The 13651-nt window shown below is 58.3% G+C and overlaps 1 protein-coding gene across 11 annotated transcripts in view; it reads left to right on the top strand.

The window, feature by feature from the left end:
- Nucleotides 1-12193, top strand: part of TCF3 (transcription factor 3) — a 77741-nt gene extending 65548 nt beyond the window's left edge. For 5 of the 11 annotated variants that reach the window (XM_084221139.1, XM_084221140.1, XM_084221136.1 and 2 more), the window contains 7 exons: nt 31-157; nt 925-983; nt 1651-1729; nt 2559-2632; nt 3254-3457; nt 4849-4972; nt 5704-6736. In XM_084221139.1, the coding sequence (XP_084077265.1) occupies nt 31-157; nt 925-983; nt 1651-1729; nt 2559-2632; nt 3254-3457; nt 4849-4972; nt 5704-6689 (1653 nt within the window). In that variant the 3' untranslated portion in view covers nt 6690-6736. The other 6 variants (XM_084221145.1, XM_084221143.1, XM_084221137.1 and 3 more) reach the window with 5 other exon arrangements.
- The last annotated feature ends 1458 nt before the right edge of the window (nt 12194-13651 follow it).

Genomic DNA, 13651 nt, shown 5'->3' with positions numbered 1-13651 from the left:
CCCTCTCACCCCGCTCCCCCTCCCTGCCAGAACTACCAGCTGCATTCAGGAGAGGTGAATGGCGGACTCCCCTCCGTGTCCGGCTTCTCCTCGGCCCCCACGGCGTACGGAGTGTCCAGTCACACCCCCCCGATCAGCGGCACGGACACCATCATGGGTATGGCAGTCACACCGTCACCCCTCGCCCCACAGGCGGGCACAGGCTCACCTGGAGTCCCTGCCTGGGGAAGAGACACAGGGAGGCTCTGGGTGCTGGTCTGGGGGTTTACACCTCGTGGGGTGGGTCTGGGAGGAGCCCAGCAGCTCTGGTGTTATCTCCTGGAGGTGCTGTGGCTTAGATGAGTTGTGGGATGGATTTACAACTGTGAGAAGCTGCTCCTCTAGATCCAGAATGGGAATGTTCGTGCTGGGTTTGGGTACCACATTAACCCCTGAGTGCTTTAATCTCTGACCCTGCTGAAGCTGTTACTGAACGAGCTCATGCTCCCCGGGAAATGAGGATCCTGACACAGATTTGTAGAAAAAAACTTGTTTTTCTGTGGAGAAGGAAGTTTGGGATTCATAGAATGAAAGTATCGTTAAGGCTGGAAGAGACCTCTGGGCTCATCCAGTGCATTGGTGGTTGTTGGGGTTTGAGATGCCCCGTGGCAATGGCTGTGCTGCAGCAGAGATGTCTGACTGCTGTTGGTGGCACTACACCTCCAGCCCAGGGCTTGGAGAGATGTCCCTGCAGCCCCTTGACGGCTTCCAAGGCAAGGTGCCCCATGTCCAAGCTGCTCTGGACAAACATTTAATTTTCAAGCAAAGCACTAAAAGCAGAAAATTTCCACCCCAGAGCAGGTGACCCCAAAGAAGGTTCTGTAGGGTGCTGTGTCCTGCTGGGGTCTGAGGCCTTGGCAGTGGCATCTGTGTCTCTCTTGGCAGGTAACAGAGGAACCACAGCCGGGAGCTCCGGAGACGCGCTTGGGAAGGCTCTGGCCTCGGTAAGAGTTTGGGATGGTCCTGACCCAATCCCAGTCCTGCTGCTGCAGGGACCCTCTACCCAGCAGGGAGCATGCTCACATTTGGTGAACGCACCCCAAATCCACAGCAGCCTCTGAGGGAGGGTTTTCCCCTCTCCATGTGCTGTCATCTCAGTCCTGGCACCTTTTGGTGGATGGGGAAACTGAGGCACTGCAGGCTGGGTGGCCCTGCAGCCCCATCTGCTCCTCTGTGCCCTCCCAGCCTGGTGGCTGCTCTGCCAAGACCACCCTACACAGACCTTGTGACAGGACTTGCAGGTCTCAGTAGTCCTTGCCCTGTGTGTGCTGGTTCAAACTGGAGGGCACTGGTTTCACTGGGTCACCAGAGAGTTTCCTCTGTCCCGTTCAGTGATCTTTGCATGGTGCCAGAGGGGTGCTGACAGTGACTCTGCAACAATTCCCGAGAGCTCCTGCTTCCTCCTGAGAGGGGTCCTGAAGAGCAGAGGCTGCACTCAGGGGTGGTGACAGTGGGGGCAGAGAGAGACCCTGGGGTTAATGGGGGAGCGGGGCTTGGTCATTGTGCTGGCTGTGGGTTTGGGAAGGGATATCCCAGCAGGTGGTGGGTGCCACTGGGAGGGGACAGCTAGCTCAGGTGGCATTGCTGACCATCCCCCTTCTGTCCCTGCAGATTTACTCCCCCGACCACTCTAGCAATAACTTCTCCTCCAACCCCTCCACCCCGGTCGGGTCCCCGCAGGGCCTTGCAGGTGAGTGACAATGTGAAGGGTAAGGGGGTGGGGTTTGCTCTGGGGAGCTGCCAGGCAGTGAATTTCCCAGGTCAGCCCCAAAACCTCAGCCCAGGGCTGGCAGCAACCCCAGGAGCTTCTCCTGCCCTTCCTGACCCTGTCCCTGTGTGTCCCATCTCAGAGAGGCTGTGTCTGGATTTGCCTCCCGTGGGAGAAGTGCACTGGGATCCGGGAAGCAGCCAGTGGTTCAAACCCATGTTCAGCACCTGCTGAAAGCCCTTTCCTGGTCCCCTCAGGCAGGAAGGTCCCTTGTGCCCAGCAGAGCTGGTACCCAGGCTCCCTGTGCCCAGGGTGCAGCATAACCTGGCTCTGAGGTCACAGCAAGTCACTGAGCCAGGGACATTGGGGACACCTCTCGAGGCCTAAAGGGCTGAGCCGGAGCAGAGCTCGTAGTGCCACGCAGTGCCACAGTGTCCATGCAGTGCCACACAGCCCTGTGGTAGCCCATGAGGTGCTGCAGTGGCCCATGTGGTGCCACGCAGTGCCGAGTGGCCGGTGCAGTGCCATGGTAGCCCGTGCAGTGCCCTGTGGTGCCCCAGTGGCCGGTGCAGGGCCATGGTAGCCCGTGCAGTGCCCTGTGGTGCCCCAGTGGCCGGTGCAGTGCCATGGTAGCCCGTGCAGTGCCCTGTGGTGCCCCAGTGGCCGGTGCAGGGCCGGCTGTCGCTGCTGTGGCCCGGGCAGTGCGGTGCGTGGCTCGGTGGCCGGTGCGCTGCCGCGGTGGCCCGGCTTCCAGCCCCATCTAGTGGCTGCCGTGGCCATGGCCGGTCCCCAACTCTGCGTTTGTCCCCAGGCTCGTCGCAGTGGCCGCGGGCGGGCGGAGCGGGTGCCTTATCTCCCAGTTATGAAGGGAGCCTCCACACTTTGGTGAGTGGCACCAAAAATTCTGGGTTCTCCTTTTCTCTCTCTTCCTTCTGGGCTTGGAGTGAAGGGTTTTTGGGTGGCACCCTCTCCCCTGAATGCCTGGAATCAGCTGGGTGGCCAGGGATGGATATTTGGGTAGCAGCAGCTGAGCAGAGCCAAGTGCTGCATCCCTGACCTCGAGTCCCCCGGCAGCCTGGCCCCCTCCCCTGCCCCAGCCCAGGCCCATTCCCGGGGTCTGGCCCAGCCCAAGGGATTCCTGGCAGGTTTCTCCCTGCCCTGAGCAGTTCCACTCATGTAACCCATCGTGCCTTTGGGGAGTGGCACTGCCTGGGGGGGTTATTTCTCCCCATCCCTGCTCTGTGGCACCTGAGTCCAGGATTGCCACCAGCCATTCTGTAGTGCAGAGCAGCAGGGGGCTGCTGGCTTTATGGGATTGCAGTCATAGAATTGGATTGGAATCATGGAATTGTTTGGGTTTGGAGAGATCTTAAAGCTCATACAGTTCCACCCCCTGCCATGGGCAGGGACACCTGCTAGACCAGGGTGCTCCAAGCCCCATCCAACCTTGGACACTTCCAGGGATGGGGCACTTAACACAGACCTGTCTCTGTCCTGCCCTTCCAGCAAAACAAAATGGAAGACAGGTTGGATGAAGCCATCCACGTGCTGAGGAACCACGCCGTGGGCCAGACCTCTGCCATGCCCAGCAACCACGGGGACATGCACGGGCTGCTGGGCTCAGCACCAGCACACACTGCTGCTGTGGGCAGCCTGGGCCAGGCCTTCCCTGCCTCAGTCATGGCCCTGGGGAACAGGCACCCGAGTCTGGTGAGTGTGGGAGCAGTGTGGCAGCTGGCAGGGACACGCTGGGGACACGTGTCACATGTGGTGTGACGTGGCATTCAGGGGGACGTCGCCTTTGGTGCAGGAATAGCTCAGTGGGGTCCAGCCTGGGTCAGGTGCTGGCAGCGTTGCATGGGTGACAGGCACAGAAATCACTTCCCATGTTCCTGCAAGGGAGAGCTGAGTCATAGAATGCCAGAGTGGTTTGGGTTGGAGGGACCTCAAAGCTCATCTTGTTCTACCCCCTGCCATGGCAGGGACACCTCCCACTGTCCCAGGCTGCTCCCGGCCCCATCCAGCCTGGCCTTGGACACTTCCAGGGGATCCAGGGGCAGCCACAGCTGCTCTGGGGACATTGAGTTCAGCCTTGGCACGAGCTCTGCTTGCCCTTCCCTTGTGCCCCTTCTCAGAGCAGGCAGAGGGGGTGAGAGAGCTGCTCTTCTTTCCCTGCAACATGATTGAAAATCCCTCAAAACAACTTCAAGGCATCCCTGGGATATGCAGGGAGAAGAGGGATCCAGTGGGTACAGGAGTGCCCAGGTGTCACCAGGAACTCAGAATGGTTTGGGCAGGCACCACATCCCTCTGTGGTGTGTGAGGGCTCATTCCAGTTCCAGGGAATGTGATGGATCCAGAGCACCCTGGCCAGGTTGATGCTGGGGTACCATGCAGGCTTGCCTGGGTCCCCCCTTGTCTAGAGGTTGGTGACCACAGCAGCACATTTTTGGCAGAGCTGCTTGCCTGCTGCAGCAAACAGTGACACATTTCCAGTCTCCAGAGAAGCAGCTGTGATCCCCTTCCAGGCTCCCTGGGTTCTGCTCTTGAGCAGGGAATGAGATGTGTAAGCTGCTGCCAGCCGGGGAGCCAGCGGGGCTGGCTCTGTCCTGTCAGTCCCCAGCCTGTGTGGCACTGCCTCGGGGCTGTGGGCTCAGAAGGGCCCCTCACCCTTTGCCTCCAGCCCCTTTGGAGCCAAGTTCATGTTGCTGGCATGTCCCTTGCCTCGGTGGCACTGGGGAGGTGGCAGACCCAGTGGTGGTCAATGACACAGGACACGTGTCCTCTGTGCTGTGCTGGCCTTGCCCCCCCTGGGCACAGAGGGGCTTTCCTGGGGGTGGGGGACAGCAGTGACAGGGGCTCTGTGCTGGGAGCTGCAGTGGCCCCAGCACGGTCCCAGAGAGCTGCTGCAGCTGCTGCTGGCTCTTCCTTCCTGCTTTCCAGAGCTCCAGGGGTGGGAGGGCGAGGGGAGCACCCAGCTGTGCCTCAGCTTAGTCCACAGAGCCCGGGGCTGGCCTGGGGTGACAGCTCAGGTGAATGTCCCCACTGCCTGCTGGCTGTGACACATCCCTCCCTGAAGCTCACTGCTCCTTGTGCTGCAGGTGGGAGGAGGCCACCCTGAAGATGGGCTGTCCAGCAACCCCAGCTTGCTCCACAACCATGTCACACTTCCATCGCAGCCCAGCTCACTGCCAGACCTCAGCAGGCAGCAGGACACGTACAGTGGTAAGGCAGCTCTGCACAGGTGCAGATGGGGCTCACCTGTTCACAGGGCTCACCTGTGCTCAGGGTCACCTGCTGGGGGCTGTGGGGAGTCACCTGTGGGGCTTGGGCCCAGGCCTGTGCAGCCTGGGAGGAGATGGATGTCTGCAAGGCTGGTGCTTCCTTGCAGCATTCACAGGGCAGTTTCTATCTGGAGCCTTTTCCAGAGGTTTCACAGAGTCCCAGAATGGTCTGGCTTGGAAGGGACGTTAAAGCTCATCCCCTTTCATCCCTTCCCATGGGCAGGGACACCTTCCACTGTCCCAGGCTGCTCCCAGCCCAGTGTCCAGCCTGGCCTTGGGCACTGCCAGGGATCCAGGGGCAGCCCCAGCTGCTCTGGGCACCCTGTGCCAGGACCTGCCCACCCTCCCAGGGAACCATTCCAATATCTCAATATCCCAATATCCCATCTAACCCTACATGTCTGACCTGTATTTTCCCATTCTCCCTGCCACGTGTGGGTGCACTGTTCCCACCTGTGTAGGTTGGGTTCCCAAATTGGAAGTAAGGGAAGTAAGAGGGAACACAGGGAGCATCAGCATGGCAGTGGCAGCACCCTCACATCTTCCCCAAGTGTGGAGCAGCAATGCAGGATGAGTTTGGAATGCCACTGCAGGAGCAGAGCCTGGGGACCCCCCCAGCCTCCTCTGTGGGTCAGGCCCCTCAAGCTCTGCATGTGGCTCTGCTCTCTGCAGGTTTGTCCGGGGGGCTGGGCCGGAGCAGCGTCTCCTCAGGAACGAGCGAGATAAAGAGGGAAGAGAAGGAGGATGAGGAGAACACGTCAGTGGCAGATAACTCAGAAGAGGAGAAGAAGGAACTGAAACCCTCCCGGAACAGAACAAGGTGCTCTTTGAACAGGTCTCTCCCTTCACTTTCTCTGTTCCCAGGCCAGGGGTGTTTGGGCTGGGGTCCAGCTGCCAGGACCCACCAAGCACTGGGCTCGGCCCAGTTTGGCCTGGGGTCATCCTATGGCACAGACCCCCCAGCCCCTGCCCACCCTGGAGCCTGGTGTGGTCTCACAGAGCCTGGGCTCCTGCTACTGCCCCAGAGGGAAGGGTCCCTGCCACCCTCCTGCCGGCTCCTGTCCCTGTGGCCTCAGGGCATTCTCATGCTCCTAAAGCAGAGGGATGCACCTCATCCCCCACCTGCCTGTGTGGGCACTTGGGGCTGTGCAGGGAAGGAGCCAGTGCTCAGCCCCAGTCAGACACAGTTTGACCCCTTCCCTGATTTGGGGCATCTCTGCTGTCTGCTTTGGGCTCCTGTATCCTCTGTCACATCCAGCCAGAGTGGCAGTGGCTCAGGTGAAGTCCTTCAGCGTGTTGGCTGCTCTGTGGCCTTGCCACCAGCTCGGAGACCTCAGCAGGGTGATGGTGCCCAGAGAGGCAGCACCAGCCCCACTCCTGCCTTGGAGGCAGAGGGCTACATCTTCCCAAATTCCAGCTGGCGATTCCAGTGTTGGCCTTCACCTTGTCTGGGCCGCCCTGCACGCTCCTGGCAACAAGCTCAGGCCTTAATCACATTGTGGTTTCTTTCTTTGCTGTTTAAAATCAAAAGAAAACAAAAAAGAGGCAGAAGAAGAGCCTTAACTGGTTGTCTCCGAAGCCCCTGTGTGTCCCTGGCAGGGCACACGGGGGGCTCGGCATCTCGGTGCGTCACCGTGTGTTTCTTGTCTGTGAGTTGACCAGTGCTGAGAGTGCACACGAGGAATGTCCCTGTCTCGTTCTTATTTTAAACCATTAGTCAAGATGAGGATGAGGAGGACGATCTTCTTCCCCCAGAGCAAAAAGCCGAGAGAGAGAGAGAAAGGAGGGTCGCCAATAATGCCCGTGAGCGCCTGCGGGTTCGTGACATCAACGAGGCCTTTAAGGAGCTCGGACGCATGTGCCAGCTGCACCTAAACAGCGAAAAACCGCAGACCAAACTGCTAATCCTACACCAGGCCGTATCAGTCATACTGAACCTGGAGCAACAAGTTAGAGGTCAGTGAGGGTCCCGGAGTGGTGATATTTTACGTACCTGATCGGCACGGGGCTGTCTGTCTGTCTGTCTCCTGTGACGTGCTGTGGTGCCTCGCACTGTCTCTCTCCCCTGTGGTCTTGGGGACCAACCCAAGGCTGTCGATGTCCTTTTAATTTTTTTTTTTTTTTCCTTTTTTGCATCCATCCCTGCTGTTCTCTCCTTTGTCCCCCGCTGCCACTGCGTGTGCTGCATGCTGGTCCCCATGGGGACGCCTATGCCATGTCCTGCTTCCCCGCAGCCAGGAGTGCTCCGTGCTTGGCCAGCAAAGTGACAGAAACCCCAGCAGAGACTCTCCCAGAGGGGTCCAGCTCTGCCGTCTCCAAGGGCTGCTCTGAGCACAGAGCCCGTTCCTTTCCCCTCGGTGTGCCTGATGGGGCTCTGTGCTCCTGTCCCCCAGTGTGGCGCCTGGCAAAGCCCTGGGGCCACGGGGGCTGTGCGAGGGCAAGGGATGCCTGGGCTGGGCTGCCTGCGCTGGTGTCCAACACAGGCTGGGAGCACCGTGCATTCTGAGCCTGGAGCTGCCAGCGGGATCCTGCAGCCTCTGCCCTCACCGGGACACCCTCAGGGCACGCTCGCTCCCTTCCACGCGTGTGCAGCACGGTGTGCGTGCACCCATCGCAGGGAGGGAAGCAGGGTGGCTGTCCCGGCTGTCCCGCCCCAGGCCCTGGCTGCTTTGTCCCGCATCCCGCAGTGCATGTGCTCCTGCCCCGCCCCTGCTCCGCCTGCAGCGCGGTCCGGGCAGGTTAACCCCTTTCTCTCTGCAGAGCTGTGTAACACGCGTCGGGGGCTGTGCCTGCCTGTGCTCCTCTCTGCTGGCCTTGCTGTGCCTTGATGTTGGAGTCCTTTGTGCCTCTCTTCAGTTTGTAATTTTTTGCCTTTCATAACATGTATATTTTTTCCTGTCTTCTTTTTTAATTTCCCCTTCCTTTTGATTTTTTTTTTTTATTTCAAGTTTTTACTTTTTGGTTCTGTTCTTTCCAATCTCCTACAGACATGCCCCAGCCGTGACCTCTCGGTGGTCCCACTCTACCTTGTACTTGCTGCTCACGGATCCCAGGCAGGACCGAGGGTGGGGCAGGGCTTAGGCAGAGTTGGCACCGTGTTCACTTTGGTCTCCCACGCTTGTCCCTTTTTAAAACCTTCCTGGAGGCAGCCAGAGGTGGCTGAGCTCTGCAGGCTCCCTCAGCAGATAGTGTAGACAGGCAGTGTCCCCTCCCTGAGTTGGTGCTGCTTTCCAGGAGAGAATCCCACCCTCACACCCCCTCTGGCAGCACTGCCATCAGGTCCCCGTGTGCCCAGGGGGGCTGCCAGGATCCTCCCACTGCCACAGCAGCTGCAGGAAGGGAAAGGAGGAGACTGAGGAGTTTTAGGCTGGCTGGTGACCCCCAGGGGCACAAGGCAGCCAAAGCATCCCATCCTCACACAGTGCAAGCTGCCAGTGGTACATGCTGGTGCTGGGGACACGGCTCTGTCCTGCCCAGGTGTGACATCCAAGCCTTGTCCCTGCTGGGGGAGCCACCAGACAGGACTGGCCACCAGCAAGGACCTGCAGCCACCAGCCTGTGCAGGAGGAAGGATCTGGGGTCCTTTGTGGGGGCACAGGTGCCAGGATGGCCCCGTCCCCCCACCTGTGCTGGGCGTGCGGAGAGGAGGTGGCAGTGCCAGCTGGGGCAGTGAGGAGGGGACACAGGCAGGGACAAGGCAGTGAGGAGAGGGTGCAGCAGGGCCAGTGGGCAGCCCTCTGTCCCACACAGGCAGTGCTTGCCTGGGGAGCCCCTGCTCCCCCTTCACATGGCCCTGCACTGTCCAGAGGCTCTCCAGGAGGGCTCTGACTCTTTGCTAAAGGCTTATCCCCACATGGCTCCCTGGGAGCCCGAGGCCACCGGCTGTCCCAGTGTCAGGTCTCACCCAAGGACCCTCCTCAGATAGGTGTCTTCCTGCAAGGAGTTTTGCTCTGGGGGAGAAGGTCGTCTTTATTTAAATTGGGGCTTTTGAGGGGATGGGCAAGGCCACGGTTCAAGATGCTGCCAGCACAACTTTGCTTCCCCCATCCCTGCCTGTGTCAGGCATCCCTGGGGTGCTGTCAGCAGTGGGGGCTCTCCCTGAGCTTCTGACTGTGCCTGGAAAAAAAATCACCCCTTCTGGCAGGCTTTTGGCTGTGTGGAAAGATCTGGATTCAGTGTCTGCATCAGAGTCTGATCCTCAGAGCAGCCCTGGCTCCTGTTCCAAATGCTGCCCTGGCCCCTAGAGGGTGCCAGGCCAGGCTGCTCCTGCTGCTGCAGCACCACTGCTCCAAACACCAGCACTGGAAGCTGCAGATGGAATTTGGGAAGGAAATCTTACAAAGAAGGATTTGCTTCCTGACAAAATCTTTTCATGGGGGACAAACCTGATGTTTTTGGCAGAGAGCCTCCCCCAGTCTTCCAAGTTTTCGGTTGAAAACAAACAGGAAGGCAAAATTTTGCAGAGGGTAGAAGGTGTTGGTGGGTGATGCTGCATCAATGCCCACCCTTGCCCCCAGTGGCCCCTCCAGCCCCCTGGGCACCTGGCCCTGTGCTGGCAGCACCTTCCCTGGGCTTGCAGAGGTGACACAGCCTGGGCTGCTCTGGGAAGCACCCGGAGGAATTGGCTTTGCAAAGTGAGGCCGTTTGGGCCGTTTCCAGTGGACACCCGGAGCACTTCCAGCACGGCAACATAGAGCCCCCCTCGGTGGCACCCCCTGACTAACCCCTGTGGTGCTGTGAACCCAGCAGTACAGACGAGGCCTTGTCACTGGAGGACAAAGATCTGAGGGACCGGGAGAGGCGAATGGCCAATAACGCCAGGGAAAGGGTGCGAGTGCGGGACATTAACGAGGCCTTTAAAGAGCTGGGACGCATGTGCCAGATGCACTTAAAAACGGACAAAGCACAGACCAAACTGATCATCCTGCAGCAGGCCGTGCAGGTCATTCTGGGCCTGGAGCAGCAAGTACGAGGTATGGTACCGCTGGCAGGTGCATTTCGGGGCCTGTCTCTCTCCCCCTGTCTCTGCATGCTCCTGCTGCTCTGTCCTGACTCTGCTTTCAGTCTGAGCTGTGTGTTTGCAGCACCAGCAGCACCTCTGGCTGCTGAGCTTTCCCCAGCCGTGGCCTGGGGTGGATTTGAGGCTGCTCTCTCTCTCTGCTCATGCTTAATATAATTTTGCACCTGGATCCCATTAAGCAGCTTTGGAAAATTCAGTCCTCAACTCTGAGCGCTGGCTGAGGCACTTGGGGGTTCCTGTAACAAGCACATGGAGATGCCCTGGCACTGGGTGCCCAGAGCAGCTGTGGCTGCCCCTGGGAGTGTCCAAGGCCAGGTTGGCCGGGGCTTGGAGCAGTCTGGGATAGTAAGATATGTCCCTGTCCATGGCAGGGGGTTGGAACAATGGACTTTAATATTCCTTCCAACCCAAACCATTCCGTGATTCCACGTTGAAGTCGGGGTGCAGCTGGGCCTGGGGTTCTGCTCGAGCAGGGGCCTGGCAGGATCCTGCAGGGACTGCGGGCAGCAGCGAGCGCTGCACGGAGCTCATCTCCTCACACAGGCCTGCCTGGCATGGTCCCCACTGCCCCTCTGGGATGCTGCTGCCAGGGGTGATGCTGTTGCCCAGACTGAGGTTGCTCCCCTCCCTTGCTGTTTTGGGCACAGAGCGCAATCTGAACCCAAAAGCGGCCTGCTTGAAGCGTCGGGAAGAGGAGAAAGTGTCCGGAGTGGTAGGAGACCCCCAGATGACACTGTCAGCTTCCCATCCTGGTCTAGGAGACGGTCACAACCCTGTTGGACACATGTAAAGGTACTGTTCCCCACCTTTGATCCCACATCCCAGGGTGGGTCCAGTCCTGTGCCCATGCCCTGCTCTGCTCTGGCTGGTCAGCCCGCTCCCCCAGCAGCAGCCTTGCTTCATTTCCCTGAAATTAATGACTTGGATGTGTGCAAGGCCTGGCACAGGGTGCCCAGAGCAGCTGTCTGCCCCGAGCAGCTGTGTCTGCCCCATCCCTGAAGCATCCAAGGCCAGGTTGGAGGGGCTTGGAGCAACCTAAGATGGTGGGAGGTGTCCCTGCCCATGGCAGGGGGTGGAATAAAATGAGCTTTAAGGTCCCTTCCAGCCCAACCCATTCCATGATTTTCTCTCTGTGTGTGTCACTTGCTTCATGGACACCCAGAGCCTCTGGCCCACAGGAGAGTGCAGCCCCATAGCTGGGAGGGGGGGTTTGGAGCTCTCTGGGTGGGCTCAGCTCTGCTCTGCACCTCCCAGTTCTGCCCCAGTTGCTACTGGAAACCAGCAGTTCCTTTCCTTGTGGCTCTATGAGAGGGAATGGGCAGGTCCCGGAAATGCCGAGAGTCAGAGAAGGTGAAAATCCCCTGGTGAGGCTGTGGCAGGCACAGGCTCCAGTGGGCTGTTCCCACTTTTAAGGGAGCATCTGAGCAGTGCAGAGATGGTGGGGGGATTGAGCAGATCCAGGAGTGGTAGGTCAGGAGCTGATCCCATGCAGTGCAGGGAGGACACAGTCCCTTGGTGTCCCCTGCCCCAGTGGGTGCCTGGGGATGGCCTGACCAAAACAAAGGCAAAGCTCAGCTGCAGCCCTGCCCAGCCCTGCAGGGGCAAGCTGCAGCAGGACCCCTGGGGCCCCTGTGCAAAGAGCACAGTTTTATTCTCATTTGGGCTTCTATGGCTTCAGACTTTTCTTTTTGATTTTATTTTATTTGTAGATCTTTTGGTTCCTCTGGATATGGAGATCTGTAGGAAGAAAACCCTCGGTGTGACCTGCAACCCTGTTGAACCATAAACTGTAGTACTGCTCATACTGACACACGCAGCCGGATCCTGGCGTGACGTAAGGGGTGGAAAAAACACTTTGTCAGAAACAAAACGGAAACAAAAAATTGCCTTAAGTATAAAGTGCAGAACAGTCAATACATATCACTCAGTTAGGAGGGGGTGGCGTGTTCTCTTGGCTTGTTCACAAGCAGCCAGCAGCAAAATTGTGCCTAAGCTTGATATTTCTTTTTTTAAAAAAAAGAACATTAGTTATGAGATTTTTTATGTAGAACAAATAGCAATGCCTTTTGGTTTTTTTAGCTTCTTTTGCATATGTTTTGTAAGCAACGAAAATTTTTTTTTTGTATAAAAACATGTCTTGTACCCTCCGCTTTTCTGCTGCTGTTTCTATAGTTAACGTTGCATCTTTAGGATCAACCAGAATATTAAAATTGTATTAAGAGAGACTGGATATAAAGAGAGGAATTCTCAGATTCGGCTCAGAAAGCCACTAAAAGCGAATGTAGCCACAGTGAGGGAATGTTCTTCCTTGCCTGGCTTGTACCTTCCATGACAACAAACTCATGTGCTGAATTCACCATCTCTTTTCTTCGGCCACTTCTGATTTGGGAAAAGGAAGTTAAACAGCAAAGTGAGTGGCAGCAGTGCTCCTGCTCCCCGGGCAGTGACTGAGGACTGAGGTGCTCGGTGAGGTTGCTTTGTTCCAGAGATGCCCCCGGGGCAGAGGATCCGTGGCTGTTCAGAGCAGCCCCGGGTGGAGGAGAACCAAGGACTGAGGTGCTGCCAGGTGAGCAGAGCAGCAAGGGATGCACAAGGAAAGTGCCTGTTCCCACAGGCCAGAGCTGCCAGTGGCACTTCCAGGAGCAGCACTGAACAAAGACCAAGTGAACAAAGCTGGAGCACTGGGAAGAAGCAGAGGCAGCTGGAGCAGCAGTGGGACGCAGGGCCGGGAAGCCAGGCAGCAGCAGCAGAGAGTGCTGGAGGCAGAGAAGGAGCAGCCACTCCAGCCTGGGCAAAGCCCTGAGCAGCTGCAGGATCCCTTCTGGCACTGGAGCCATCGAAATTGCAAAATGCTGGCTCGGGAAGAGGGGTGGCTTCACTCCCCGCTGTCACCTGCTGTCACATCTCCCAGGCATCCTTGGAGGCAGACTGAACTCAGCACTGCCACAGGATGGGAGTGGCCACCTCACCTGCACATGGGCTCCTCTCTTGGCACTGGGAAGGAGGGCAGCAGGAGCTCCTGTCCGTGTGCTACAGCAGCCAAGCTGGGCCAGCTATCCCTTCACTCCAAGGGATTCCCAGTCACTCCAGACCACTCAGGTGTGCCCAGCAGGAGGAGGATCCCTGGCAGCCCCTCTGGGTGCCCTGGAGGTGTGGAGCAAACAAAGAGGTGCTGGACAGTGCTGAGCTGCAGCAGCCAGTCTGGAGATGGCCATGGAAAAAAATCCACCAGGAATTTACTCTTGTTTCTTCCCTCTCCTTCCCCTTGTGAAAGATTTTGTGCCTGGTTCTTCCCAGCTCTGCAGAGCCCAGTCAGGCATGATGGTGCACGAGACATGGCTGTTGGTCTGGGGGGGATGTGGGGAACTCCCCTCTCCCCTGCAGGCTCCATCTCTCCCTGTGCTGCTCCAGCCTGGGCTCCCAGGGAAGCTGTGTTGCTTTGGCACGGGGAAAGGGAGGACTGGCAAACAGGATTAGGTCCTGTGGCGCTTCCCAGCAACCCCAGGCTCTTGGCATAACCTGGTGCTCCTCCACATGCTTTGTGCTCTGGCAAGCCCTGCTGGAAGTGCTCAGGGCAGTGCTTATCTCCCAGCCACACCT

This window comes from Fringilla coelebs, assembly GCF_963513975.1.
Source record: "Fringilla coelebs genome assembly, chromosome: 24".
Taxonomy (NCBI): Eukaryota; Metazoa; Chordata; class Aves; order Passeriformes; family Fringillidae; genus Fringilla; species Fringilla coelebs.
The sequence above is the reverse complement of the archived record's forward strand: the minus strand, read 5'-3'. Positions and strand labels throughout refer to the sequence as shown.